Source organism: Protopterus annectens, chromosome 3.part1, assembly GCF_019279795.1.
Source record: "Protopterus annectens isolate FY-2018-M chromosome 3.part1, PAN1.0, whole genome shotgun sequence".
In the NCBI taxonomy this organism is placed as follows: Eukaryota; Metazoa; Chordata; order Ceratodontiformes; family Protopteridae; genus Protopterus; species Protopterus annectens.
The window spans coordinates 1,699,863,346-1,699,889,752 of NC_056732.1; the positions used below are offsets into that span (position 1 = coordinate 1,699,863,346).

At 45.0% G+C, this 26,407-nt stretch overlaps 1 protein-coding gene across 1 annotated transcript in view; it reads left to right on the forward strand.

Moving 5' to 3' along the window:
- DGAT1 (diacylglycerol O-acyltransferase 1) overlaps window positions 1–26,407 on the forward strand; it is a gene marked incomplete in the record, with an annotated part of 1,335,127 nt that overhangs the window by 614,328 nt on the left and 694,392 nt on the right. Inside the window, 1 exon segment of the mRNA XM_044067713.1 lies at window positions 5,933–6,038. Within this exon segment, the coding sequence (XP_043923648.1) occupies window positions 5,933–6,038 (106 nt within the window).

Genomic DNA, 26,407 nt, shown 5'->3' on the forward strand with positions numbered 1-26,407 from the left:
TCCATACCTTGCCTCCTTTCAAAGGTATGCCAGACATTCCTCCTCCACAAAGAATAGAGGCTCACAAGCAAATTTCACTGTTACTCCAAATAGGGGCCATACAGCCGGTTCCTATGCCAGAAAGGGGCCTAGGATTTTATTCTCGCCTGTTCCTAGTACCAAAGAAGGGGAACACGTGGAGACCAATTTTGGATTTATCTATCCTCAACACTTATCTGGACATTCCCAAGTTCAAAATGTTGACGTTGCAGCAGCTTTTACCTCTGCTGGGCAAAGATCATTGGATGGTAACTTTGGACCTCAAGGAGGCTTACCTTCATGTTCCCATCAGACTAAGTTGCAGGAAGTATCTGCGTTTTCGAGCTGGGACTTCTCACTATCAGTTTTCTGCATTGCCCTTTGGCTTATCTACTGCGCCCAGAGTGTTCACGAAAGTTCTGGCTCCAGTGATAGCTTTCTTCAGGCTAAAAGGAATACAGATCTATCCTTATTTGGACGACTGCCTGATTCTGGCTCAAGGAAGGAAAGAGCTTCTTCATCATTTGGAATATGTGATAGCAGTGCTAAGATGCCTGGGGTATTCTGTGAACGAAATAAAGTCCAGTCTAGTACCCTCTCAAGACATGTGCTTTCTGGGTGTGAGACTGAATACAGCATCCCAGATGGCCTTTTAACCCCGGACAAACAAAAGAGTCTATCCCTTTACTTCCATCAGCTATCTCATCAGTCCGGGCTGACTGCAAGGACAGTCCTTCAAGCCTTAGGGTTCATGGCATCTTGTATTCTGGTGCTTCCCAATGCCAAACTGCATATGAGGAAGCTACAATGGTATCTCAAAATGTATGGACACAGCACTGCCAGGATCTGGACACTGTCATTCAAATAATACCTTGCATTCAAAAGGAATTTTTATGGTGGGCTCAGGAATGTCACCTAAACAAGGGACTCTCTGTGACCCGCCAGAGGCGAGTCAGATTTTAACGACAGATGCCTCAGACATAGCTTGGGGAGCTCATCTAAATGGAAGGTGGATACAAGACAAGTGGCCTGCCAGACTACAACATCTACATATCAACATGAAGGAGATGTTAGCAGTCCAGTTTGCATTAATAGCTTTCAAGGATTTACTTCTTCCAGGGCAGGTGTTGATTCTAACAGACAACACAACTGTCATGTGGTACATCAACAAGCAAGGGGAACACATTCTTATCCTCTATGCAGGCAAGCAATGATTTTGTGGGAGACTGCTCTCAGTTTACATCTAAGTCTTCAAGCAAGGTTTCTGCCGGAGCACAGAACTCCTTAGCAGATGTGTTGAGCAGACAAATCATGGATCCCCACGAGTGGAAACTGGATCTTCATGTATTTCAGAAATTGACAGTGTCCTGGAGAACTCCAGACATAGATCTGTTCGCTTCTCCACTGAACCACCAGCTGCCAAAGTTTTGCACAAAGCGGTTTCATCCCACAGCTTGGAAAGTGGATGCTCTTTCTTTCAGTTGGAAAAATCTTCATGTGTATGCCTTTCCACCTCTGCCTCTCCTCTCAAAGGTACTTCTGAAGGTCAGACAGGACAAGCCAAGGATGATTTTGATAGCTCCAGATTGGCCTCGACAGCACTGGTACCCACTACTGAGAAGTCTAGTACAGAAGCCTCCATGGCCTTTGCCTTTGATTCCACATCTGTTGTCCCAGGAGGACAGTCATTTGCTCAATGTCAAACTTCACTCTCTTCACCTAACAGCATGGCATATTCTGTTTTAAACCATAGAGGGTCTCAACTTCCACAACGAGTTTTGAATGTGATTTTGGAAGCTAGAAGGCCTAGTACAAGGAAAGTGTACGCAGATAAATGGAAGAGATTTTTGTTTTGGAGTGCAGCTAAGGATTTGGATGTTTCTGAGCCTGATTTATGTGTGGCTCTTCAATATCTTACTGAGTTATTGGACAAAGGTTTGTCCTTCTCTTCTATTAAGATTCATGCTGCTGCAATTTCAGCTCACTATGATTGTGACCCACCATTGTTTTCTCATCCTTTGTTCAAGCAATTTCTTAGAGGGGCAAAGAATATAAGAGCCCCAAGAGCTCCTACTCCTGCTTGGGATCTCAATTTTGTGTTGGAGAAACTCACTCTACAACCTTTTGAACCTGCAGCGACTGCTGAGTTGAAATATTTGTCATGGAAGACTGCTTTTTTGTTGGCCATTACCTCTGCAAGAAGGGTTTCTGAATTGCAGGCCCTTATGGCAGTTGAGCCTTTCTTAATTTTTCATAAGGACAGGGTATCTTTGCACTAATCCTTCCTTTATGCCTAAAGTGGTTTCTAGTGTGGCTTTAAACCAAACTATTCATTTGCCTACTTTTTATGCAAATCCCCAAAATAAAGGGGAAAAGATTTTGCACACTTTAGATGTACACAGGCAGTTGCGATATTACTTGGACAGAACTAAAGGGTTCAGACAATCTCAGCAGTTATTGGTTTCTTTTGCTTTGTGCTCTCAGGGCAAGCCGTGTCAAAACAAACTATTTCTAGGTGGATTGGATTTTGCATTGCTTTCTGTTATTCCCATCATGGCAAAGAGATTCCAGCTGGGATTAGGCCTCATTCCACTAGGGCTACTGCCACTTCTACAGCTTTTTGAGGGGTGGCAACTAAGGATATTTTGGAGGCAGCCACTTGGAGTTCAGTGCATACCTTTTCTAGGCATTACCACCTTCCACTGTACTCTAAATCCAGGGCTGGTTTTGCCACTGCCGTGTTGCAGGGCATTTTGGCAGCTCCTGCTTCTATATGATTTGGCCATCCTCCCTTACCTCTGCTTTGGGATTCTACCCAAGTGTTAGGACTGCAGCAATGTGAGATGAAGAACATAGTACAGTTTTGTACCTACCATAAATGTAGATGTTCGAAGATCCACATTGCTGCAGTCCAATTTACCCTCCCTCCTTCCCCTCTGTGGTTAGAGGTGGTTGTGTGGGTTGGGTTGTACATTTTTTGTATATTGTATATATTGTACATATAGTTAGTGCAAGGGTGGTTGGTTGGTTGTTTGCTGTCTTTTGGTTTTGACCTTTATTTTTAGGGTCTTCTGACATCTGGGGCAAGAAAAGACTGAGGATATGACGTCGGTCATGCGCATTTGTACCCTGACGTCCTGATGTCAGTCAAATGCGCCCTGACCGACGTCAGCCTTATACTTTGATATTCGGGCCGACCGAGGACAGCGGACTACCCAAGTGTAAGGACTGCAGCAATGTGGATCTTCGAACATCTACATTTATGGTAGGTACAAAACTGTACTTTCCTCCTCCTTGGGATTTCAACTGTGTTGGAAAAACCTACTTGGGCCCTTTTTGAACTAGCAGTTCTGCTTCCCTAAAGTTTTGCACATGGAAAATGGTGCTTCTTGTAGCCTTAACCTCTACTGGAAGGGTTTCTGAAATTCGGGCATTAATGGCTTTGCCTCTGTTTTTGGCCTTCCGTAAGGACAGGGTATCCTTGAGAACTAACCCTACCTTCATGCCAAAAGTGGTGAATGAGTTGTCACTTAATCAGTCCATTCAGTTGCCTACCTTTTTCCCCTTCACCTCATTCCTGTAGTGAGAGGATTTTGCATACCTTAGATGTGCATAGACAACTCAGATTTTACCTTCAGAAGACAGTCTATCAGGAGGTCTGACTAACTTTGTGTCATTTCATCCAGGGCTCTGTGCTTGCCTGTGTCCAAATAAACTATTTCCACATGAATTTCTAAGGCTATCATTTTTGCTGAATTCCATGGAAAATCCTTATCTGATTCTGTCAAGGCCCATTCCACTAGGTCATTTACATCCTCGGGGGGGGGGGGCTTTCAACAGTCTAGAGGCCCATTCCATCTTCAAAGCTGCCGCCTGGTCATCTCTTCACACCTTTATGAAACATTACAAATAGGACACTGTTTCTAGATCCAGAACAGGATTTGCTAAGGCAATTCTGCATGAATTATTGAAAAATGCTACCTCTGTTTCCCCCTTCTCTTTCCTCTTCCCTGGGTCCTCTTTTCAGCTCTTGCACTTTCCAGTATGTAAAGAATACTGCAACATTGAATAGAGGGAGATAGAATAGTTGTGTAAAATCTTACCATAACCATAGATGGACTTCTCTTCTATGTTGTAGACTATTATCCATCTTGCCTTCCCCCAATACAGCTTGCTCTTTCCTAGGATGATCTACTTAGGCCCACTTTGGATTTCCTTCCTCGTGGGGCTTTCTTATTCTGAAGATGGTATGTGCGGACCTCCCTTTTTATGGCTGACATTGTCTGTGCCTGCCTGCGACGTCCCGTGTACAGGCAGTGGCTCTAAACTTTTGTGTACAGGCCGGATGTTTGGTCATTAGGCGGAATACAATCCATATGTAAAGAATACTGCAACATAGAAGAGAAGGACATATATGGTTATGGTAAGATTTTAAACAACTATTCTTTTCTTCCTAGTTGGTTTTTGATATGTTAAATTGCCATTCATATGGTCAAGACCATATGAGTTTCTACAATTGAAAGTTTTAACCAACAAAAATCCGTGTGTGATGTATACACATTTGTATATGTATGTACATGTATGTTTAAGTTTTTCTCATATATACTTTGGTGTGTGTGTGTGTGTGTGTGTGTGTATATATATATATATATATATATATATATGTATTTATTTATTTATTTATTTATTTATTTATTTTTATTTTATTTATTTATCATTTGTTGACCGGGAAAGTCCGACTAGGTTCCACAGAGCCTGTTTTCAGCGGAGGCCCGGGGAGAAATGCTCTCTGGTCTAGGAGCAGTTATGACCCTAACTTGCATATATCCCTTAAAGTAGACTTTAAGTCTCAAAGAAACTTGAGGGATACATTTTAGGATGCATGGCTAGGCATATAAAGGCCCCAGTAGTCATTCAGATAAAATCTTATAGGTTCATAGGTGTATACTAGGTTAAGACACTGACATCCCTTTCAGTGGGTCATACCTTTTAGCCACTGGAATGAGTATGCCATCCCTTGACTACCACTGGATGTTTGGACACAGGTGGGTGCACAGACTCTTTGAAGGTTGCCTGGACAACTGTCAGTACTGGCCAGTTGTCTGTTCAGGAGGGTACCATGCATTCAAAATGAATGGTCTCCAGCTTTGTGGGGCTTAATGGTCGACAAGCTCTAACTGCGAAAGCATATAGGCTAAAATGTGACCATGGAGGTCAGCCTTCTGTGATGCTTTAGTGTCCATTTGCCTGCTGTGTGACTCTGGGCAATTCATTTAGCCAGACGGTGCTCTGGAGCAGTTGGCAAACTGGACTAGGCTTCTCAGTGGTCTCCTTGACTGCATGGCTGGTAACTACCTATGAAGGACTTGGCCTTCTAACACCTAGCCTTTGGGATGTTCTTCATCCCCTCCACTTTCGTAGATTTGTTGTTTAGGATTCATTCCAGTTCTTTGCCCATCAAGGATGATCCTCCTTGTTAACTATGATTAATATTTTCTGACTATGTTACTTGTTTTACAAGGGGCATTGTAGGGTTGGTCCCAGATATCCTTCCACCACCCCACCCCAACCCAGCTTGAGCTATTGGAGTTTCTTCAAAAACTGTCATGCATTAAAGTATGTAAATGTTAAGCTGTACAGGTCCTAAGTATGCACTTTTCCTTGATTTGCAGAAAATGTACTGCTTTATTAGCTGTGGGCAAATTGCAAGCATCACTGTGTCTTGCTTGTACATTGGGACAACGTACAGGTAATTGAATCTTTGACATTTTATGTTTCACAGAAACTTTTTAGTATCTAGCAAGTTATACTTATTGGCTTGTAGCTGTATATTTTACAGAAAAGAACTGTGCTTTAGTTTTCATTTCAGACCGAAATTATAAATGAAGGTCTTAACATGTCATTTCTCAAATAGGGCAAGCTCTCTGACAGAGCCGGGATGTTTCTGTACACCGCCATGCTCACAGTTATCCTCTGTCTTCCAGTCGCAGTTGTCTTTATGGTCCGATCCATGACACCAGGTATTTATGAGAAAGACGATGTAACACACAGATTGGCATTGTTATAAAGTGACTGTCAAGCGTAACAGTAGTGACATGGTTTTGCAATCACAGTATATCTGTTAATTGATTTATTTTTCTTCCGGCATAGTGTAGCACGTATGCATGGTGTCTCCAGTAAAGGAGTGAATAATAAGCTTATACCCATCTGATGTTCAGCATATAGAAATTTGTTACAGTAGTGTAAGTTGTTTGGGTCATATCATTGCTTAAGATATGACCGCCTTCCAGCTGTCAAACCTTTATGGCACCTTCTGCATGTCAAAACTGCCAGTGGCTGAAGTAGGACCATGTAAAAAGGCAGGCGGTCCATAAACACACTGTCTTACTGGTATATGAGCAGCAATGTCCTGCTACCCTTCCTCTGCCATTTTAACAAAACTTAGTGCCCCTGTGACTGCCTGTTTTTGGGTGTGATGGGCCAATCGTCTGGCAGTACAGGGACTGCCTTGCAGACCCACAGACAGGACTGTTTCAGTTTTCTAGTGCCACAGTAAGAGAAGGATCTCCTGTAAGACTGCTCCTTACTCTGGATCTCTTCAGCTGCTTGAGCTCTGGTAAGAAACACTTTTGGGTTTATATTTCCTTCCTCTGTCTCTCTTCTCATTGTTGAATAGTGTATTCTACTGCTTTAATTGTTTGATGGGACAATTGTATGTGCTTGGAGTTTAATTTTACCTGCAGTATAATGCCTGTAGTGGTTATTATAAGTTTAGTTCATCATACTGATGTTTGCTGCAGTGGCCTTAGCTATATGGGTTGTGTCCTGCCAAGGATACAACATCCGGCCAGCTTCCAAAGCTTCAGGGCACCTTCTGACAAGCTCAAGCTGTCAGAATGAGCTGAGCTGACTAAAAGACTAGATGTTCTTCGTGTTTCACTGTTGCAGTCATTACATTTAGGTTATCTGCTTGCAGGTAGCCCTCAGTCTTTGCTTCTGCGTTGGTTGCTGTCCCTTCTTCCATGACGTCAGGGGGTATAAAACATGTAGCCTACGCAATTACATCAGTCTTTCTTGCCGTGCAGTGCCCAAAGCAGAAGCAGTTCGCAAGTGCCGGTCGGCCGACTCCTGAAATTTTTGTTTTAGAGTTTCAGAACCGAAGTCTTCAACTAAAGCTAAGTACCCCGTTGGGGAAACTTTTTCTTGCTCTATACCGATGTCAGTAAAAGTTAATAATTGCATTACTTGTGGAAAGCAAATACCTCATAAAGATTTTCATTCGTACTGTATTCCTTGCCTAGGCCCTGACCCCAACGTACCATGCTGTCGGTTTGTGCTTTATTTAATCCGCGCACTATCTGTCGTCTGTATATTTTCACCTCTAAATATTTTGGTTCTCTGTTTAATTATCCAGAAATGTCATTGGTTAGCCATCTGACTACCAGGATTCCAAAAAAAACGCAAAGATAAAGGCAGAGACAAGGCCGCCGACGCTTCTCCTAAGCCAGTCACCAGTTCGCCGGTACTCAGTGAGGCGCTTTCGCAGCCTCTGATACCCGCTATTTCTGATTCACAGGCCTGTACTGAGACCCATTCGGAGTCCGGTATGTCGCGAGATGCTTCAACTATGGAACCCGTGGATGTCTCTACCTTGGATGGGTCCGGAGCCACTGTGCAGGTACCGGCTTCTGAGGGTGTATTCAAGCCTACGGACTTGCATATTAAACAGACGCCTCCTTTACTTATGCCTAAATCTCGATCCATGCTTAAATAACCGACGCCCAGGCCACATGCTCAGGCCTCTATGCCTAAAAAACCTTACATACTCTAAGGGAGCATTTCCACTGGGAAAGCCAGGATTTTTCTGATTCAAAAAAGAGGTTTAGGAATTTCCTTCTCATACCTCAGCATAGGCCTTTAGCTTTTCCTCCTGTACTAGACATTGTTGATGATGCTTTTTCGGAATCTAGTTTGGCCCCTGATTCCCTGCCTCCTGCTCCCAGAAAACCTGACAGATACTACAGGGTCCCTGAGTCCCACAAGTTCCTTTTTAAAAATCCTATTGGAGATCCAGAGACTATTTCACAGGGGCCCAAGGGCATTAAGGCTTCTACTGCTAAAAATCCTACCCCTTCTGATAGAGACTCCAGGGCGCTGGATAGATTGGGTAAGAAGGTTTACACTTCTGCAACCTTGGCCATTAAGGTTTTAAACTGCCAGTTTCATATCAGCAACATGTTTTTGGACTGCTTAAACAGAAAATTATGTTGATTCCTGACTGTGTGGAAAATGAAGAATTACAGGATTTAATGCATTCTGCTGAACAAGTTGGAAAACATACTTTGCAATGTGATTTTGATTCATTAGAGGCCTCTTGCAGGGCTGCTGTTACTGGGTCTGTGCTCAGAAGGCATACTTGGCTTAAGGAGCAATCTTTGCCTGATCATGTTAAAGCTAAATTGTTGGATGCTCCTTTAAATCAGGACTGCCTGTTTGACAACAAGGCTGAGGAAGTTCTTAAAAAGATGGAAGGTAAAGCTAAATCTATGCAAACTGTTAGATTTTTTACAAGTTCAGCCTCCTAGATTTAGTAGGCAATGGCCCTCTAAGAATTGGTCCTTTCCAGCCCCTTCCAGGTCTTCTCAAGCCAAACCTAGACACAGCAAAAACCCCAGGTTTCAGTCCCAGGGGACACAGAACTAAGCAGTAGGGGGCCTCCACTTCCAAATCTGGGAATAATAAGACTCCCCCCTATGGTAAACTGTCTCAGTGACTTCCTTTTAAAATTTCCAAGCACTTATAAAACTGACTGCCCCTTTGGGGGGGAAAGATTGCTTGTCATGCAAAGAACTGGGAACTCATTACCCAGGACAAATGGGTTTTAAATATAGTGTCCCAGGGATACAGGTTTCACTTCCACACATTGCCAACACCAAGCGGGTGGCCAGACCTACCCCCAAATCATTGGGCAGAGGCCCAAAAACAAGTACTTTCTCTCTTAAGCATGGGGGGGCTATTCAACTGGTTCCAGAAGTGGAAAAGGGACAAGGTTTTGACTTGAAACTTTTCGTGGTACTCAGAAAAGACAATTCATGGCATTCTGTCCTGGACCTGTCTACTCTAAACACCTTTTTGGAGATGCTGACTCTTCACCAATTACTTCCTATGCTAGGCAAAGATGCCTGGTTGGCAACACTAGATTTAAAAGAAGCATACCTGCACATCACATCCCAGTCAGGGAATCTTGCAGAAGATACCTATGCTTCAAAGCAGGCTACACACGCTATCGGTTCTCTGCACTGCCCTTTGGCTTATCTACTGCGCCCAGGGTATTCACAAAGTGCCTAGCTCCAGTTATTGGATTTTGCAGGCAAAAAAATATTCAAATATACCCATACCTGGACGATTGTCTAATTCAGGCAGAAAGCCAGTACATACTTTTGAATCATCTGGCTTTTTGTACAAAGGGTTCTAACTTGTCTGGGGTACACCATAAACGAAAATAAATCGCACCTGGCACCCTGTCAAAAATTATATTCCTGGGAACAAGTGTGAATACAACTTCCCGGATGGCTTACTTCACGTCAGAGAAACAAATTCATTTGACAACCTACTTCAAACAAGTGGCCACAAAAACCCTGCTATCTGCAAGACAAATACTGCAAGCCTTGGGGTTCATGGCCTCCTGCATTCTTCTAATTCCATATGCAAGACTGCATATGAGGAAACTACAGTGGTATCTAAAAAGCCTATGGTGTCAACATTCTCAAGACCTAGAAACAATGATTCCTATCATACCTTGCCTACGCCTAGAGTTCCTTTGGTGGGGAGAGGCCTGCCACCAAAACAAGGGACTACGTTTCACACCACCCCCTGCTGCCCAAACCATAATAGACACATCAGACTATGCATGGGGACTCACCTGGCAGGGAAGTGCATTTAGGGCAAATGGAACCCAAGTCAAATGCACCTGCATATCAGTCAAAAAGAAATGTTAGCTGTACAGAATGCTCTGACAGCCTTCAAGGACCACATTCTTCCAGGACAACTAATGGTTAAGACGGAAAAAGCCACTGTTATGTGGTACATAAACAAGCAGGGGGGTGTACACATCCTTAGCCCCTCTGCAGACTAGCCATGGCATTGTGGAATACAGCCTTGAGCTACCGAATGCACCTACAAGCTCAATTCCTGCCAGGAAAATTAAATAGACTGGCAGATGGACTAAGAAGAAACCTCATGGACCCACACGAGTGGAAACTGGAACCAAGGATTTTCAAGATGTTGACAAGCAAATGGGGGACCCAGATATAGACCTGTTTGCCTCTCCCCAGAACTACCAATTGGACAAATTTTGCACAAGGACTCCCCACAAACAAGCCTAGAAAGTGGATGCTCTGTCCTTCAGCTGGCAAAACCTATCAGTCTATGCCCCCCCCCCCCGCCTCTGCTCTCCAAATACTACTAAAAATCAAACAGGACAAACTAAGGATGATTTTGATTTCTCCAGACTGGCCGCACCAACACTGGTACCCCCTCCTGCGCAATGTGTCACGGTGATCTCCATGGCACCTGCCTCAGACTCCTTCCTTGCTGTCTCAGCAGGAGAACCAGATTCTGCACCCTCATCTTCTATCACTGAACCTTGCAACCTGGCTAATTACTTAATCTTTCCTTTACCATCCCTCAGCAAACCTGTGATGGATATCATTTTAGAGGCAAGGAGGTCTAGTACAAGAAAATCTTATGCTGAAAAATGGAAAAGATTCTGTGCCTGGAACCATTCTCAAGGGATGAGCACACCAGCACCCAATTTACCTCAGATTTTACAATACTTAACTGAGATGCTTCATAAGGGCCTGTCTTTTTCCTCCATTAAAATCCACGGCTCAGCCATTTCAGCTCATTATAACACAGAACCTCCCCTCTTCTCTCATCCACTGCTCAAGCAGTTCCTCAGAGGGGCCAAAAATTTGAGACCACCCAGGAGAGCTCCAACCCCAGTCTGGGACCTACTTTGCCTTGGAGAAACACACTCTACCTCCTTTCGAGGAAGCTGCTACTGCAGACTTAAAATTTCTTTCTTGGAAAACAGCTTTCCTTTTAGCAATCACTTCAGCTAGAAGGATATCTGAATTACAGGCCCTTATGGCAGTGGAGCCCTTCATCATCTTTCATGCAGACAGGGTGTCCCTCAGAACCAATCCATTTTTCATGCCCAAGGTGGTGTCCAGTATGGCTCTTAATCAGTCCATTCATTTTGCCAACCTTCTTTCCCAATCCACAGAATAAAGGGGAATGGATACTGCATTCCTTAGATGTGCACAGCCAACTTTGATTCTACTTGGACAGGACTAAACCTCAAAGGAAATCTGAACAACTGCTGGTGGCATTTACTGCGGGGGCAGAGGGGAAGGCTATTTCAAAACAAACCATTTCTAAATGGATAAGCCATTGCATTCATTTCTGCTATGGATAAGCCATTGCATTAATTTCTGCTATAAGCACCATGGAAAACCTATCTCCCAGGGGATCAGACCTCACTCCATCAGGGCTGCATCTTACCTCTACAGCCTTTCTCAGAGACGTCCCTACCAGGGACATTCTAGAAGCTGCTACCTGGAGTTCTGTACATACTTTCAGCAAGCATTTTCATTTGCCAGTTTTCTCTAAATCAAGAGCTGGCTTTGCCACTGCAGTCTTGCAGGGCCTTATAGATGGCCCTAATGCTATCTAAATTCCTCCTCCCAAAAATAGCTTTGGGAATCTACCCAAATGTAATGACTGCAACAGTGAAACACTAAGAACATAGTACAGTTGTGTGTATTTACCATAAATGTAGATGTTAGAGTGTATTCACTGTTGCAGTCCTGGTTACCCTCCCTCCAGCCCCCTAACTTCTTTTGGCTATACCTTTACTTTTCTTTACTATGCTTAAAAGCCTTTTTGGTGTATTTACTTTTTTGTTGGAGGTATATCTTTGTACTTTTATAGTTAATTGCTTCCCATTGGGGGGGGGGGGGGGCACCTGACATCTGGGGCAAGAAAAACTGATGTAATGGCGTTGGCTGCATGTGTTTTATACCCGTGATGGCCTGACGTCATGGAAGAAGGGACAGCAACCGACGCAGGACCCAAGAATTTGTTAATCAGGCTGACTGAGGGATACCTGCAAGCAGATAACCCAAGTGTAATGACTGCAACAATGAATATGCTCTAGCATCTACATTTATGGTAAGTGTACACATCTGTACTTCTTGGCATCAGGGCCTTCAGAGCTTTACTGTCATCAGAGAGTTAGCTCCTCTAAGGCTTTTGCGGATCAGCAGTTGGCTTGGTGCTGTTCCTTTGCTGGAAAGTTCCCTGTGGGAAAATAAAAAAACATTTTTTTCTATGGAGAAAGTATTTTACTTTTGGGGGGGGGGGTTGCCAGAGTGTTTTTAAGTGATTTTTTACTGTGTTTTTCTGTGGAAAAAAGTGACTTAAAGACTTGTAGTTTCTCTAACGTTTACTGCTCCTCTTCCGTAGGAAAAGGGCACCATTTTCAGCTTGACCACAGAAAAGTCTACTTGGCCCACTGTCTGTCCTTCACCCAGCCACAAAAAAGAAAATGTTAAGCAAACAGCTTTTGCCATCACAGCAGGCTAGCAGTTTTCCTCAGCCACAGGTGGGTGACTCTGCTGTGGCCATTTGTACTTCAGACCACACATCTTTTACCATGGATCCATCTGGTGTAGCCACTATGGACTGGGAATTAGCCATGTCCTCTGCGGCTGTTTTGTGTCTTCTTAGGCTAGGGAGAGCAACTGTTTCTGTCCTCGGAGATAGAGCAGAGGAGGCTTCCATGTTTTGTCAGAATGCTGTGCCCATCTCTGAGGAAGCTGCTACTGCCATCAGTAACACTGATGACCTCATTGTTCCTGTTCAGAAAGAAACTGAAAACTAAGCATGTGTTTGTTCCTCCTCAGTATTCTTGGATAGGAGCAGTTTACTGGGTCTGGCTCAGGGATTAGACAGTTGTCTGCATCTGGCTCAGGGTTTAATTTAAGCTAGTGATTCTTCTTGTAAAGTAGTTTATTGTAAAAGAAAGAAGGATACAGGAAGAGCTTAAAGATTCTAAATCTGAACAGGAAGCTCAAGGGACAGATGATGGTTTTTCTCCTCAGATTTTGCATTCAGACATTGAGGAGAGCACTGTGTTTAATTCTTCTTGTGGAACTTTTGTGTCTGTGAGACTGCTACTGAAATGTGCCAGTGTTTTCAGTGGGAGAATAGTTATTTTTTTTCAATCCCTCAGAAGATGCTATAAGTTTTTACAGAAGGATTTTCCAGAACCTATACCCATTCCTCTTGATGTTCTTCGTGTTTCACTGTTGCAGTCATCACATCTGGGTTATCCTGCCAGGGGTAGCCCTCATCACATCTGGGTTATCCTGCCAGGGGACGCCCTCAGTCGGCCCGAATGCCAGAGGCGTAGTATTTCTGCATCAGTTCCTGTTGCTCCAGGACTGACATTGGGTCGTTGGTGGTATAAAAACAGGCAGAGGACGCCATTACATCAGTATTTCTTGCCGAGGAGCCCGATGCCGAAGAAGTTCGCACGAGTGCCGGTCGGCCGCTACCTGAGTTTTCGTTTCCGAATTGAAATTCAAGTCTAAAGCGAAGTACCCAGTTGGGGATGCTTTTTTCTTGCTCTAACAGGTGTCAGAAAAAATTAACAATTGTCTCACCTGTGGAAAGCAAATACCACACTCAGACTTCCATTCTTACTGTGTCATCTGTTTTGGCCCAGACCATGACATCCCCCGCTGTCACTTGTTCAACGCCAGAACTCTTGTTATCGGGCCCTCATTGTAGCTAAATATTTTTGCTCTCAGTCCTCGAATTCCGATATGGCTTTGGTAACCCTTCCAACTACCGATCTTCCAAAACGTAAGGATAAAGACAGAGACAGACCACACAGGTCCAAAACTGCTGACTATGCTTCCGTTAAGCTAGTCGCAAGTTTTCCGGTCCTCAGTGAGGAGCTTACGCAGCCCTGATGCCCACATCTGTGCATTCGCAGACCGCTACGAGACCATTTCGGAGTACAGTTTGCCGAGAGACTCTTTTTCAACTTAGAATCCTGCAGATGTCTACCTTTGATGGGTCCGGACCCGGTGTGCAGACACCGGTTTCCGAGGAAGTACTTTGCACTACCGATACTCGACACAGATGACTTCTTTCGCATCTTCAGTTCTTTCGAAAACTACTGAGTTTCTAAGGCCCAGGGCATGAAGCACACCCAAAAAAACGATGACCCAAGCTAGGACACCTGCTTCCTTGCCTCAGTCTCAATGCTTAAAATGGCGGAAGACCTTATAATGCTTATTAGGGGGGAAGCCAGGCTACCCCTTCCAAAAGAAAGAGACTTGTCCCCAGTAGTTTTATCTGAACAGGAGTCTGATTCTGATGCATCTGAATATGAAGATATGCAACCATGCTATGCTTATGAGGATACTGATGCAGAGGAATCCATCCCTTCAGCTTCTCCACCCGAGGACTTTCCTTTGGGGAAACCCTCCATACTTTAAGGGAGCATTTCCAATGGGAATGTCAAGACTATCCTCAGACAAAAAAAAAAAAAGACTCTGAATTCTTAGATCTACCACAGCACAGACCTCTGGCCATTCCTCCTGTCCTGGATGTTGTGGATGATGTTTTTATGGACTCCAGTCTGACTCCTGACACCCTCCCTCCTGCTCCCAGGAAACCTGACCGGTATTAGAGTCCCTGACTCTCTCAAATTTCTTTTTAAAAATCCTACTGCTGACCCCGTGGTCATCTCTCAAGGACCTAAAGGAATCAAAGCAACGTCAGCTAAGAATCCAACCCCCTGAGATGGGGATTCCTGAGTATTAGACAGATTGGGTAAAAAAAGTATACACCTCTGCTACTCTTGCTATTAGAGCATTAAATTGTCAGTTCCACATGCTGAAATACCAACAGCATACCATAGAACTCCTCAAACAAAAAATATCATCTTTTTCAGCTTGAGCAGAAAATAGAGTTACAAGAGTTTATGCATTTTGCAAGTCAAGTAACTAAGCACACCTTACAATGTAATTTTGCCATCCTAGAAGCATCTTGCAGGACAGCAGTCACTGGTTCTGTCCTTAGAAGGCATGCTTGGCTTTAGGAACAGACCTTGCCAGACCATGTCAAATCCAAATTATTGGACGCTCCCTTGAACAAGGACAACTTAATTGGCACCAAGGCAGAAGAGGTCTTAAAAAAAGATGGATGAAAAAGCTAAATCTGTGCAGACAGTTAAAGACTTCTTACAGGTCCAGCCACCGAGGTTCAGTAGGCATTGCCTCTCCAAGCCAGCTCAGCCCAGACCCAGGGTAAGCAGACCCACCCGACAACAGCCCCAGGGAATGCAGAGAATTAAGCAGTGGAGTTCTTATTCTGCAAAAACAGGGAGTGCAAAGCCACCCCCCCTTATTGTAAGACCTCACAATGACTTTACACTTCCAACCCATCCCTCTGCCCACCTGTTCGTGCCCCTAGGAAGAAAACTTGCCTTCCACGCAAGCAACTGGGCCACCATTACCAACAACCACTGGGTCCGCAACATAGTGTCCCAGGGATACACATTTTATTTCGTCACTCTGCCAACCCCAAAAGGGTTCCCAGATCTTCCTCCAAACCAGTTGGCAGAGGCCAGAAAGCAAGTCCTTTCCCCCCTCTCCATGAGGGCAATAGAGCATATTTCTGCAGAACAGATAGGCCAAGGTTTCTACACCAGGCTCTTCCTGGTACCCAGAAAAGAGGGCACATGGTGCCCCATCCTCTATCTATCCATTCTAAACACCTTTCTGATAATACCAAAATTCAAAATGCTCACCCTCCAGCAGCTTCCACCTATACTTTCCAGGGATGCTTGGTTAGCCACTCTAGACCTAAGAGACCTACCTACACATTCCAATCAGGGAATCATGCAGGAAATGCCTGTGTTTCAGGGCAGGATCTATGCACTTTCAGTTCTCTGTGCTTTCCGTTGTCTTGTATACTGCTCCACAAAATCTCGGTCTCCCGCCATTGTTTTTTTTCAGACAAATATTCAAATTTACTCATACTTAGATGACTGCCTGATTCAGGCAGGCAGTCAGGAAAAGCTGCTACAGCACCTGACCTTTATAAGGACCTACTGATCTCCCTGGGGTATACTATCAACGAAAAGAAATCAAAACTAGTTCCCACACAAAAAATTGTATTCCTAGGAACAAGCCTGGACACAGCATCCCAGATGCTATTCCTTACTGCAGAAGAACTTGCCTACCTGACAGACTACTACTACTCTCAACTAGCCACCAGATCCCAGTTATCTGCAAGGAAAATCCTGCAAGCTGTAGGGTTCATGGCCGCTTGCATTCTACTCATTCCATATGCCAGACTGCATATGAGGAAACTACAATGGTACCTAAAAAGCCTTTGGTGTCCGCACTCTCAAGACCTGGAAACTCTTATACCAATGATACCTTGTCTAAGGGAAGATTTTCTTTGGTGGGCAGCAGCATGCAACCACAACAAGGGACTTCCCTTCTCCCAACCCCACATTGCCGAGACCTTCACCACAGTGATGTGGTATATTAACAAGCAGGAAGGGACTCTCTCTCTAATCCTCTCTGCAGGCTCACCTTGACCCTTTGGTACACAGCCTCAGCCATGAAACTACACCTGCTAGCACAATTCCTGCCAGGCTCTCTAAACTCTCCAGCAGACAACTTAAGCAGAAACCTGTTAGACCCACATGAGGGGCAGCTAGACCACAGAACCTTCACCCTTGTAACCCAGAAATGCTGCACCCTGAAGGTCAACTTCTTTGCCTCCCACTCCAATCATCAGCTCAACAAATTCTGCAACAGGGAACCTCACAGCAAAGCCTGGAAAGTGGATGCTCTGTCCTTCCAGTGGGTAAACCTCTCGGTCTATGCATTTCCCCCTCTACCACTCATTTCAAGGATACTCCTCAAAATAAGGGAGGAAAAACTGAGGGCAATCCTGATTGCTCCAGACTGGCCACACCAGCACTGGTACCCACTGCTGCACAGACCCCTGCATCTACCTCCTATCCCAACACTCCTGACACAGAGGAATGGAGAATTCATGCATCCCCAATTGCAGACCCCCAACCTGGCAGCCTGGCTTATTCCCTGATCTCTCCTCAAGCTGCTAGCCTAAGCAAACAAGTTATAAATGTTATACGTGAGGCAAGATGCCCCAGCACTAGAAAATCCTATCCTGACAAGTGGAAAAGGTTTTGCACCTGGATCCAGGCTAAGGGAGCCGGAACGGCACAGCCCTCCCTGGCTCTCGTCCTGGGTTACCTGGCAGACCTACTACACAGGGGTCTATCCTTCTCTTCTATTAAAATTCATGCCTCATCCATCTCTGCTCACTTCAGTACAGAGCCACCTCTCTTCTCTCATCCTCTCATCAAAAAGTGCCTAAGAGGGGCTAACAACTTAAGGCCACCCAGAAGAGCTCCTACCCCAGCTTGGGACCTCAACTTTGTGTTGGAAAAGCTCATCCTGCCCCCCTGTGAACTTGCAGCTTCAGCGGAGTTAAAATGTCTCTCTTGGACGACAGTGTTGCTTCTGGCCATCACTTCAGCTAGAACAGTATCAGAGCTACAAGCACATGTCCTTCATGGATGCATCTGCAGTCATAACAAATGGGTTGTCCTGTCGTCAGGCAGCCCTTCGGTCGGCCGGATTCCAAAGTCTGGGTCCGGCTTCGGCTGATGTCGCACTTCACCCGACGTCATCTCTGCTGGTCTTCGGGTATAAAGGCATCAGCCGACGCCATTTTCCTCAGTCTTTCTTGCCGCGTGGCACCCGAAGCAGAAGCTGTTCGCAAGTGCCGGTCGGTCAGATCCAGAGATTACTACTACCGAATACTACTTCGAAGACTTCTAAAAAGCTAAGTACCCTGTTGGGGACTCTTTCTTGCCTCAGCCGATGTCAGAAAAAGTCAATAACTGTTTAACTTGTGGGAAACAAATACCTCATAAAGATTTCCACTCTTACTGTCTGCCTTGCTTAGGCCCAGACCACGACGTAGCAGCCTGTTCGGCCTGTGCTTCCTTCAACCGACGAACAGTTTTTCGGCTCAGATTTTGCGTACATTATGCCGCCGGATCCTCCGACTACCCAAATTGTTAAAAACGAAAGAAAAAGACCGACACTCGCGGTCCGCGGTTTCGGCCGAAACCACGGTTAAGCAAGCCGCGAGTGTCTCGGTTTCGGCCGAAACCGAGAAAACCGGTCAATCTTCAGCCGAATCCATGACTACTACTGAGGCTCCTGCTACCTTAGTTGAATCGGCCTCAGAAATTTTACCTACAACTGTGGTTCCTAGTGATTTATCAGACACCATCCCTTTGGATGTCTCTACCCCAGCACGTGGTGCTGCTAGGCCTCCTGCAGCCATGTCTATTAAGGCCTTTGCCAGGGCTAAAGCAGCCAAATCTGTTAAATCAGTGCCTGTTAAGCCCCCCTCACACAGGCCCACTTCAAGTTCACAAATGCTTACTCTGGCAGAAGATTTAATATCCTTAATTAGGGGATCCCAATCTCACCCAGACAGGGCCTCTCAGCCCCCAGAAAGGAGACCTAGAGCAGAGCCCCCCGAGCCAGTGTCCTCTGATGATTCTGCGGATGACTCAGACATTACAGACCAGCCAGAGGCTCCTTTTTCTACTTATGAAGATTCCGATGCTGAAGAATCCATTCCAGCTGCCTCTCCACCAGAGGAATTTTCCTTTGGGGAAACCTTACATGCCATGAGAGAACAATTCCAATGGCAGGGACAAGATTTCTCAGATTCAAGAAAAGGCTTAGGACTTTTCTGCACTTACCACAACATAGGCCCTTAGCTATACCTCCTGTACTGCCTGTTGTGGACGATGCATTTAATGATGTTTGCACTGCTCCTGATTCTTTACCTCCAGCCCCTGCCAAACCAGATAGATTTTACAGGGTGCCAGACACTCATCACCACCTATACAAGGCCCCACTTGCAGATCCCAAAACTATATCCCAGGGGCCTAAGGCAGTAGCCTCGACCACAGCTAAAAACCCTATTCCTTCTGAAAGGGAATCCAGGTCCTTAGAGAGATGGGGGAAAAAAGTTTACACCTCTGCTACTCTCTCAGCTAGAGCTTTAAACTGTCAGTTTCATATGATCCAATACCAAGAGTTTATGCTTGATCAGTTCACTAAAAAACTGTCCTCTGATGAATCCTTAGATAAGAAATATGTATTAGAAATGGTGAATAACATCCAACAGGTTAGTAACCATTCCTTAAAATGTGGCTATGATGCACTGGAGGCTTCATTTAGATCAGCCATGACTGGCACAGTGATAAGAAGGCATGCATGGTTGAAAGAACAGGTCTTACCGGATCATGTTAAAACAAAGCTGTTAGATGCTCCTATGGATAAGGCCAGTCTATTTGGAACACCTGCCCAGCAAGTAATGAAGAAAATGGAAGAAAAGGCAAAATCTGTACAAACAGGTAAAGATTTCTTACAGGTTCAGCCCCCAAGGTTTAGCAGGAACTGGCCTGCCAAAAATTGGTCCTTTCCAGACTCCACAAAATCCCAAAGGGGCAGGAATAGACGCTCTAGAGGCAGAAATCAATCCAGAGGAGGTGCCTACAGAGGACGACAGTGGCAAGGCAATAACCGAGGCACAGACACAACCACTGCCACTGCAACAGGACAATCACAGTGACTTGGCTCTGACACAGCCTACCAGTGAGCAAATAGCAGCACCTTTAGGCGGAAAGTTAGCCTTATTTTCGAAAAATTGGCACTATATCACAAAAGACAAGTGGATTTTGCAAACCATAGACCTAGGTTACCGGTTCCACTTCCACACCTTACCAGTAAAAAGAGGAAGGCCAAACCTACCTCCAAATCAAAAAATAGAAGCTCTACAGCAGATAGCGAAATTAACAAGGATGAGAGCTGTGGAAAGAGTACCAATAACAGAACAGGGCAAGGGATTCTACTCCAGACTCTTCCTAGTACCAAGAAAAGAGAAAAGTTGGAGACCTATTCTCGACCTGTCCGTCTTAAACACATACATCATTGTCCCAAAATTCAAAATGCTGACCCTACAGCAACTTCTTCCCATGCTGGGCAAGGAGTGTTGGCTGGTAACTCTAGATCTCAAGGAGGCATACCTGCACGTCCCCATTCGACCAAATTGCAGAAGATACCTCAGATTTCTTGCAGGATCAGAGCATTATCAATTCTCAGCATTGCCCTTTGGCTTATCTACTGCCCAGAGTATTCACAAAATGCCTGGCATCAGTAATCGCTCACTGCAGACTACAGGAATCCAAATTTATCCATACCTGGACGACTGCCTGTTACAAGCGGACAACAAAAGCAAGCTGACAACAGATTTACAAAGGGTCATTTACTTGCTACAAGCCCTGGGATACACAGTCAATTTACAAAAGTCAAGGCTGATACCATCCCAAACAAGAACATTCTTGGGCTGAATTGGACACAGTAAAACAAATGGCATTCCTAACTGCAGAAAAACAACAAAGAACTCCCTCTTTACTTCTTGGCATTAACAAAGCAGAACAAACTAACAGCAAGAAAAGTTCTGCAGGCCTTGGGCTTCATGGCATCATGCATAATCTTGGTCCCACATGCCAGACTGCATATGAGAAAGCTACAGTGGTACCTAAAGAATTTATGGTCTCAGCACAGGCACAGCTTAGAAACAGAAATCCCACTAATCCCATGCCTAAAACAGGAGTTCCTATGGTGGGCTCGAGCATGCCAGTCAAACCCAGGCTTACCCTTCCACAACTTTCGAGCAAGCCAAACCATCACAACGGACGCCTCAGACCTAGGATGGGGGGCGCACATGCTGGACAAATGCATACAAGGATTGTGGACTCAAGACCAGCTGCACCTGCACATAAACCAAAAAAGAAATGCTGGCAATAAAACTGGCAATCCAAAAATTCAGACCATTCCTCAAAGAAGGCCATTTGATGATAAGGACAGACAACACCACAGTCATGTGGTACATCAACAAGCAGGGAGGCACTCATTCATACCCCCTATGCAGAATGACATTGGATCTTTGGAATCTGGCTCTCAGCTACAACATCCAGTTACAGGCAATATTTGTGCCGGGAAAAGAGAACACCCTAGCAGACATGTTAAGCAGAACCACCTCGGATGCTCACCAATGGATGCTACACCCGGACATCTTCAAGGCCATCACAAAGAAATGGGGAATGCCACAAATAGATCTATTCGCATCCCCACTCAATCACCAGCTCAAAAAATTCTGCACAAGGACATTCCACCCACTTGCATGGAAGGTGGACTCTCTATCCTTCAGCTGGAAAGGCCTGACAGCATATGCATTTCCACCTCTTCCCTTGATGCACAAGGTACTACTGAAAATCAAAGAGGAACGTCCAAGGATAATCCTGATAGCTCCGAATTGGCCAAGACATCACTGGTACCCATTGCTGAGGAGCATGTCTCGGGAGAGAATGTGGTCAATACCCCTGATGCCTTTGATGTTAACTCAGAGCAACTACAACATCTTGCATCCAAACCTAAAAACCTTGCAACTGACTGCCTGGAACATCACATAGCAGCAACTAACCCAGACCTTTCCCAAAGGGTTAAAGACATTATCCTCGAAGCCGGCAGACCTTCAACAAGAAGGAACTATGCAGGAAAATGGAAAAGGTTTGTCATTTGGAGTACTGAAAGAGGAAAAGATGTGTCGAACATAGATATTGCTAACATTCTGGAGTACTTGGCAGAGCTTCTACATACAGGCCTGTCCTATTCCTCCATCAAGATACATGCATCAGCTATTTCAGCAGAATACAGCTTCGATCCACCTGTCTTTTCGCATCCTCTACTCAGGCAGTTCCTCAGAGGGATCAAGAATGTAAAACCTCCTAGGAAACCACCATTACCAGCATGGGACTTGAACTTTGTGCTAGAAAAGTTGACACTCCCTCCGCTTGAACCAGCAGCAACAGCAGATCTGCAACACCTGTCATGGAAAACTGCTTTCCTACTGGCAATTACCTCAGCAAGGAGGGTTTCGAACTACAGGCCTTAATGGCAGTGCAACCCTTCCTAATCTTCCATCAAGATAGGGTGTCCATGAGAACTAATCCTACATTTATGCCTAAGGTGGTATCCAGAGTGTCTTTAAACCAGGCAATCCACCTACCTTCTTTCCCAATCCACAGAACAGGGGGGAAAGACTGCTGCATACCTTGGATGTACATAGGCAGTTACGCTACTACCTGGACAGAACCAAAAGTAACAGAAAAACTGACCAGCTTTTAGTAGCCTATGCAACAGGAAGGGAAGGAAAAGCAATTTCCAAACAGACAATCTCCAAATGGATAGGAAATTGCATAAGATTCTGTTACTCCTACCATGGAAAACCTATTCCACAGAACATAAGACCTCATTCTACAAGGGCTACAGCCACTACCACAGCTTTCTTACGAGGAGTGGCAACCAAGGACATTATTGAGGCGGCTACTTGGACCTCCGTGCATACATTTGCCAAGCATTATAATTTACCTCTATACTCTAGATCCCGAGCAGGGTTTGCCACTGCTGTACTGCAAGGGATCCTAACTACACCATAATTTTTCTTCCTCCACCCCTAGTTTGGCTATGGTATTCTACCCATTTGTTATGACTGCAGATGCATCCATGAAGGACATAGTACAGTTTTGTACCTACCATAAATGTAGATGTCCGAACTGGATAGCATCTGCAGTCAGGATTACCCACCCTCCTTCCCCTCTGTGGTACTCCTAGGGTATTTACTCTCCTAATAGCTAGCTGGGGGGGAGTCTCTTATGGTGTATTTGTTTGTATATATGTACATACATGCTTATTTTTTGTGTTTGCCTTCTACCTTGTTTGGAAACATTGGCATTTATCCAAAATTTAGCCTTCCAAGAGGGCAACTGGCATCTGGGGCAAGAAACACTGAGGAAAATGGCGTCGGCTGATGCCTTTATACCCGAAGACCAGCAGAGATGACGTCGGGTGAAGTGCGACATCAGCCGAAGCCGGACCCAGACTTTGGAATCCGGCCGACCGAAGGGCTGCCTGACGACAGGACAACCCATTTGTTATGACTGCAGATGCTATCCAGTTCGGACATCTACATTTATGGTAGGTACAAAACTGTACTTTATGGCTGTAGAGCCCTTCATCATTTTCCATGCTGACAGGGTCTCCCTCGGGACTAACCCAACCTTCATGCCTAAAGTGATGTCCAGTGTGGCTCTCAACTAATCCTTTCATTTGCCCACCTTTTTCAATAACCGACAGAAATGAGGGGGAAAGGATTCTGCACACTCCAGATGTGCACAGATAGCTCAGATTCTACCTGGACAGGACTAAATCTGTAAAAATGGATACCACACTGCATCCATTTCTGCTACAAACAGTATGGGTAGCCACCCCCTAAGGGGGTCAGGACACATTCCACCAGAGCAACCTCCACCTCTGCAGTTTTTCTCAGAGGGGTCCCCACCAGGGACATTCTGGAGGCTGCATCATGGACATCTGTTCATACCTTCACCAAGCATTACAACCTGCCTATCTTCTCCAAATCCAGGGCAGACTTTGCCACTGTAGTCTTGCAGGACATCCTAGCCACCCCCCCAGTTTTCTTGACTGCCTCCACCCTTTTCTGCAGCTTTGGGAATCAACCCAAATGTGATGACTGCAACAGTGAAACACGAAGAACATAGTACAGTTGTGTACACTTACCATAAATGTAGATGTTCGAGTGTATTCAGTGTTGTATTCCTGGTTTCCCTCCCTCCATCCCCCTTGTCTCTCTCTCTCTCTGTGTCTCTCACTCTCTCCCTCCCTCCCCTCTTACAAGGAAGTTTTGGCATTTACTTTCTACTGGTGGTATTCTTCCACCATATCTGAGGTCCTGACAGGGGAAGAAAAACTAATGTAATGACGTCGGCTGCCTGTTTTTATACCACTGATGACCTGATATCAGTCCTGGAGTGACAGCGACCCACGCAGAAATACTACGCCTCTGGTATTCGGGCCGACTGAGGGCTGCCCTTGTCAGGATAACCCAAATGTGATGACTGCAACAGTGAATGCATTCTAACGTCTACATTTATGGTAAGTGTACACAACTGTACTTTCCTTCTACCTTAGAGGATTTATGTTAGTCAGCCAGATGCCTCCAAAAAGGCTGAGGATGTATAAAGTTCCTCATTCTTAAGTTTTTTTATACAGTATTCCCAAACTTGACCCAGCAGCTATAGCTTTAGTTGATCCCACTGCAGCTAAACACTTGGTTATTTCCAGTCCTACTCTTTCTGATAAAGATGGAAAATTTATTGCTAAGCATGGGAAAAAGTCTATACTTCTGCAACTTTAATTTTCAGACTCGTGTTTGTTCGGTCTGATTGTGAAAGTATGATTGTTTTATCTGAAGTTTCTTGTATGGAAAATGTGATTTAAACAATCTAATTTCTTCTGTTGCACAGGTTACTCTCATTGCTCACAGTGTGTCTGTGTGCGTCTGTGCGCGACTCTGGCCTTAGCCAAGAAGAAGAATTGACACTGGTATTGATGTCCATGTTTCACTGTTGCAGTCATCACATTTGGGTTATCTGCTTGTAGGTAGCCCTCAGTCGGCCTGATTACCAAAGTCTTGGGCCCTGCTGCAGTTGCTGTCTCATATTCCATGATGTCAGGTAGTCAGGGGTATAAAGCATGCAGCCGATGCCATTACCCCAGTCTTTCTTGCCGTGCGGTACCTGAAGGAGAAGCAGTTCACAAGTACCGGTCGGCCGACTCCTGAAATTTTTGTTTTCGAGTTTCAGGTCCGAAGTCTTCGAAAAAGCTAAGTACCCCATTGGGGTTCCTTTTTCTTGCTCTAAACCGATGTCATTAAAAGTTAACAATTGTATTTCTTGTGGAAAGCAAATACCTCATAAAGATTTTCATTCGTACTGCATTCCTTGCTTAGGCCCAGACCACAATGTCCTTCGCTGTCGGTTTTGTGCCTTATTAAATCCTCAAACTATTCGTCTGTACATTTTCGCATCTAACTATTTTGGTACTCTGTTCAATTATCCAGAAATGGCTTTGGTAAGCCATCTGACTACCGACATTCCGAAAAAACACAAAGATAAAGACAGAAACAGACCACATAGGTCCAAAGCTGCCGACGATGCTTCCGCTAAGCTAGTCGACAGTACTCAGTGAGGTGCTTTTGCAGCCCCTGATACCCGCTACTTCAGATTCGCAGTCCTCTACTGAGATCCATTTGGAGTCTGGCACACCGCTAGATGCTTCTTCGACTATGGAACCTGCAGATGTCTCTACCGTAGATGAGTCCGGAGCCGCTGTGCAGGCACTGGCTTCTGAGGGTGTATTCAGGCCTACTGACTTGCATATTAAACCGATGCCATCTTCTTCTTCCAGGCCTAAAACTCGATCCACGCCTAAAAAAATGACACCCAGACCCACATGGTCAGGTCCATATGCCTAAAAAACAGATAAGAATGGCTGAAGACCTTATTACTCTAATCAGGGGAAGCTACCCTTCTCCCTCTAAGAGACCTGTAACTGATTTTCCTTCTGATTCTTCGGATCAGGATTCTGAAATTTCTGTTTCCTCTGATGACCAGGATTTGCCATTATCTACCTATGAGGACTTGGATGCAGAGGACTCCATTCCCTCTGCCTCCCATAGAGAAGATTTCTCTTTTGGTGAAACTTTGCATACTCTAGGGAGCATTTCCGCTGGGTAAGCCAGGATTACTCTGACTCCAAAAAGAGGCTTAGGGAATTCTTACTCCTACCTCAACACAGGCCTTTAGCTATCCCTCCTGTACTTGACATTGTAGATGATGCCTTCATGGAATCTAGCCTGGCCCCAGCCACTTTACCTCTGGCTCCCAGAAAACCTGACTGGTATTACAGAGTACCTGACTCTCACAAGATGTTCTTCATGTTTCACTGTTGCAGTCATCAAATTTGGGTTATCTGCGTGCAGTAGCCCTCAGTCAGCCTGATTAACAAAGTCCTGGGTCCTGTCAGTTGCTGTCCCATCTTCCATGATGTCAGGTAGTGAGGGGTATAAAGCATGCAACTGACACCATTACATCAGTCTTTCTTGCCGTGCAGTGTCCGAAGCAGAAGCAGTTCGCAAGTGCCAGTCGGCCGACTCCTGAAATTTTCGTTTTTGAGTTTCAGAACCGAAGTCTTCAACTAAGCGAAGTACCCCATTGGGGAAACTTTTTTTCTTGCTCTAAACCGATGTCAGTAAA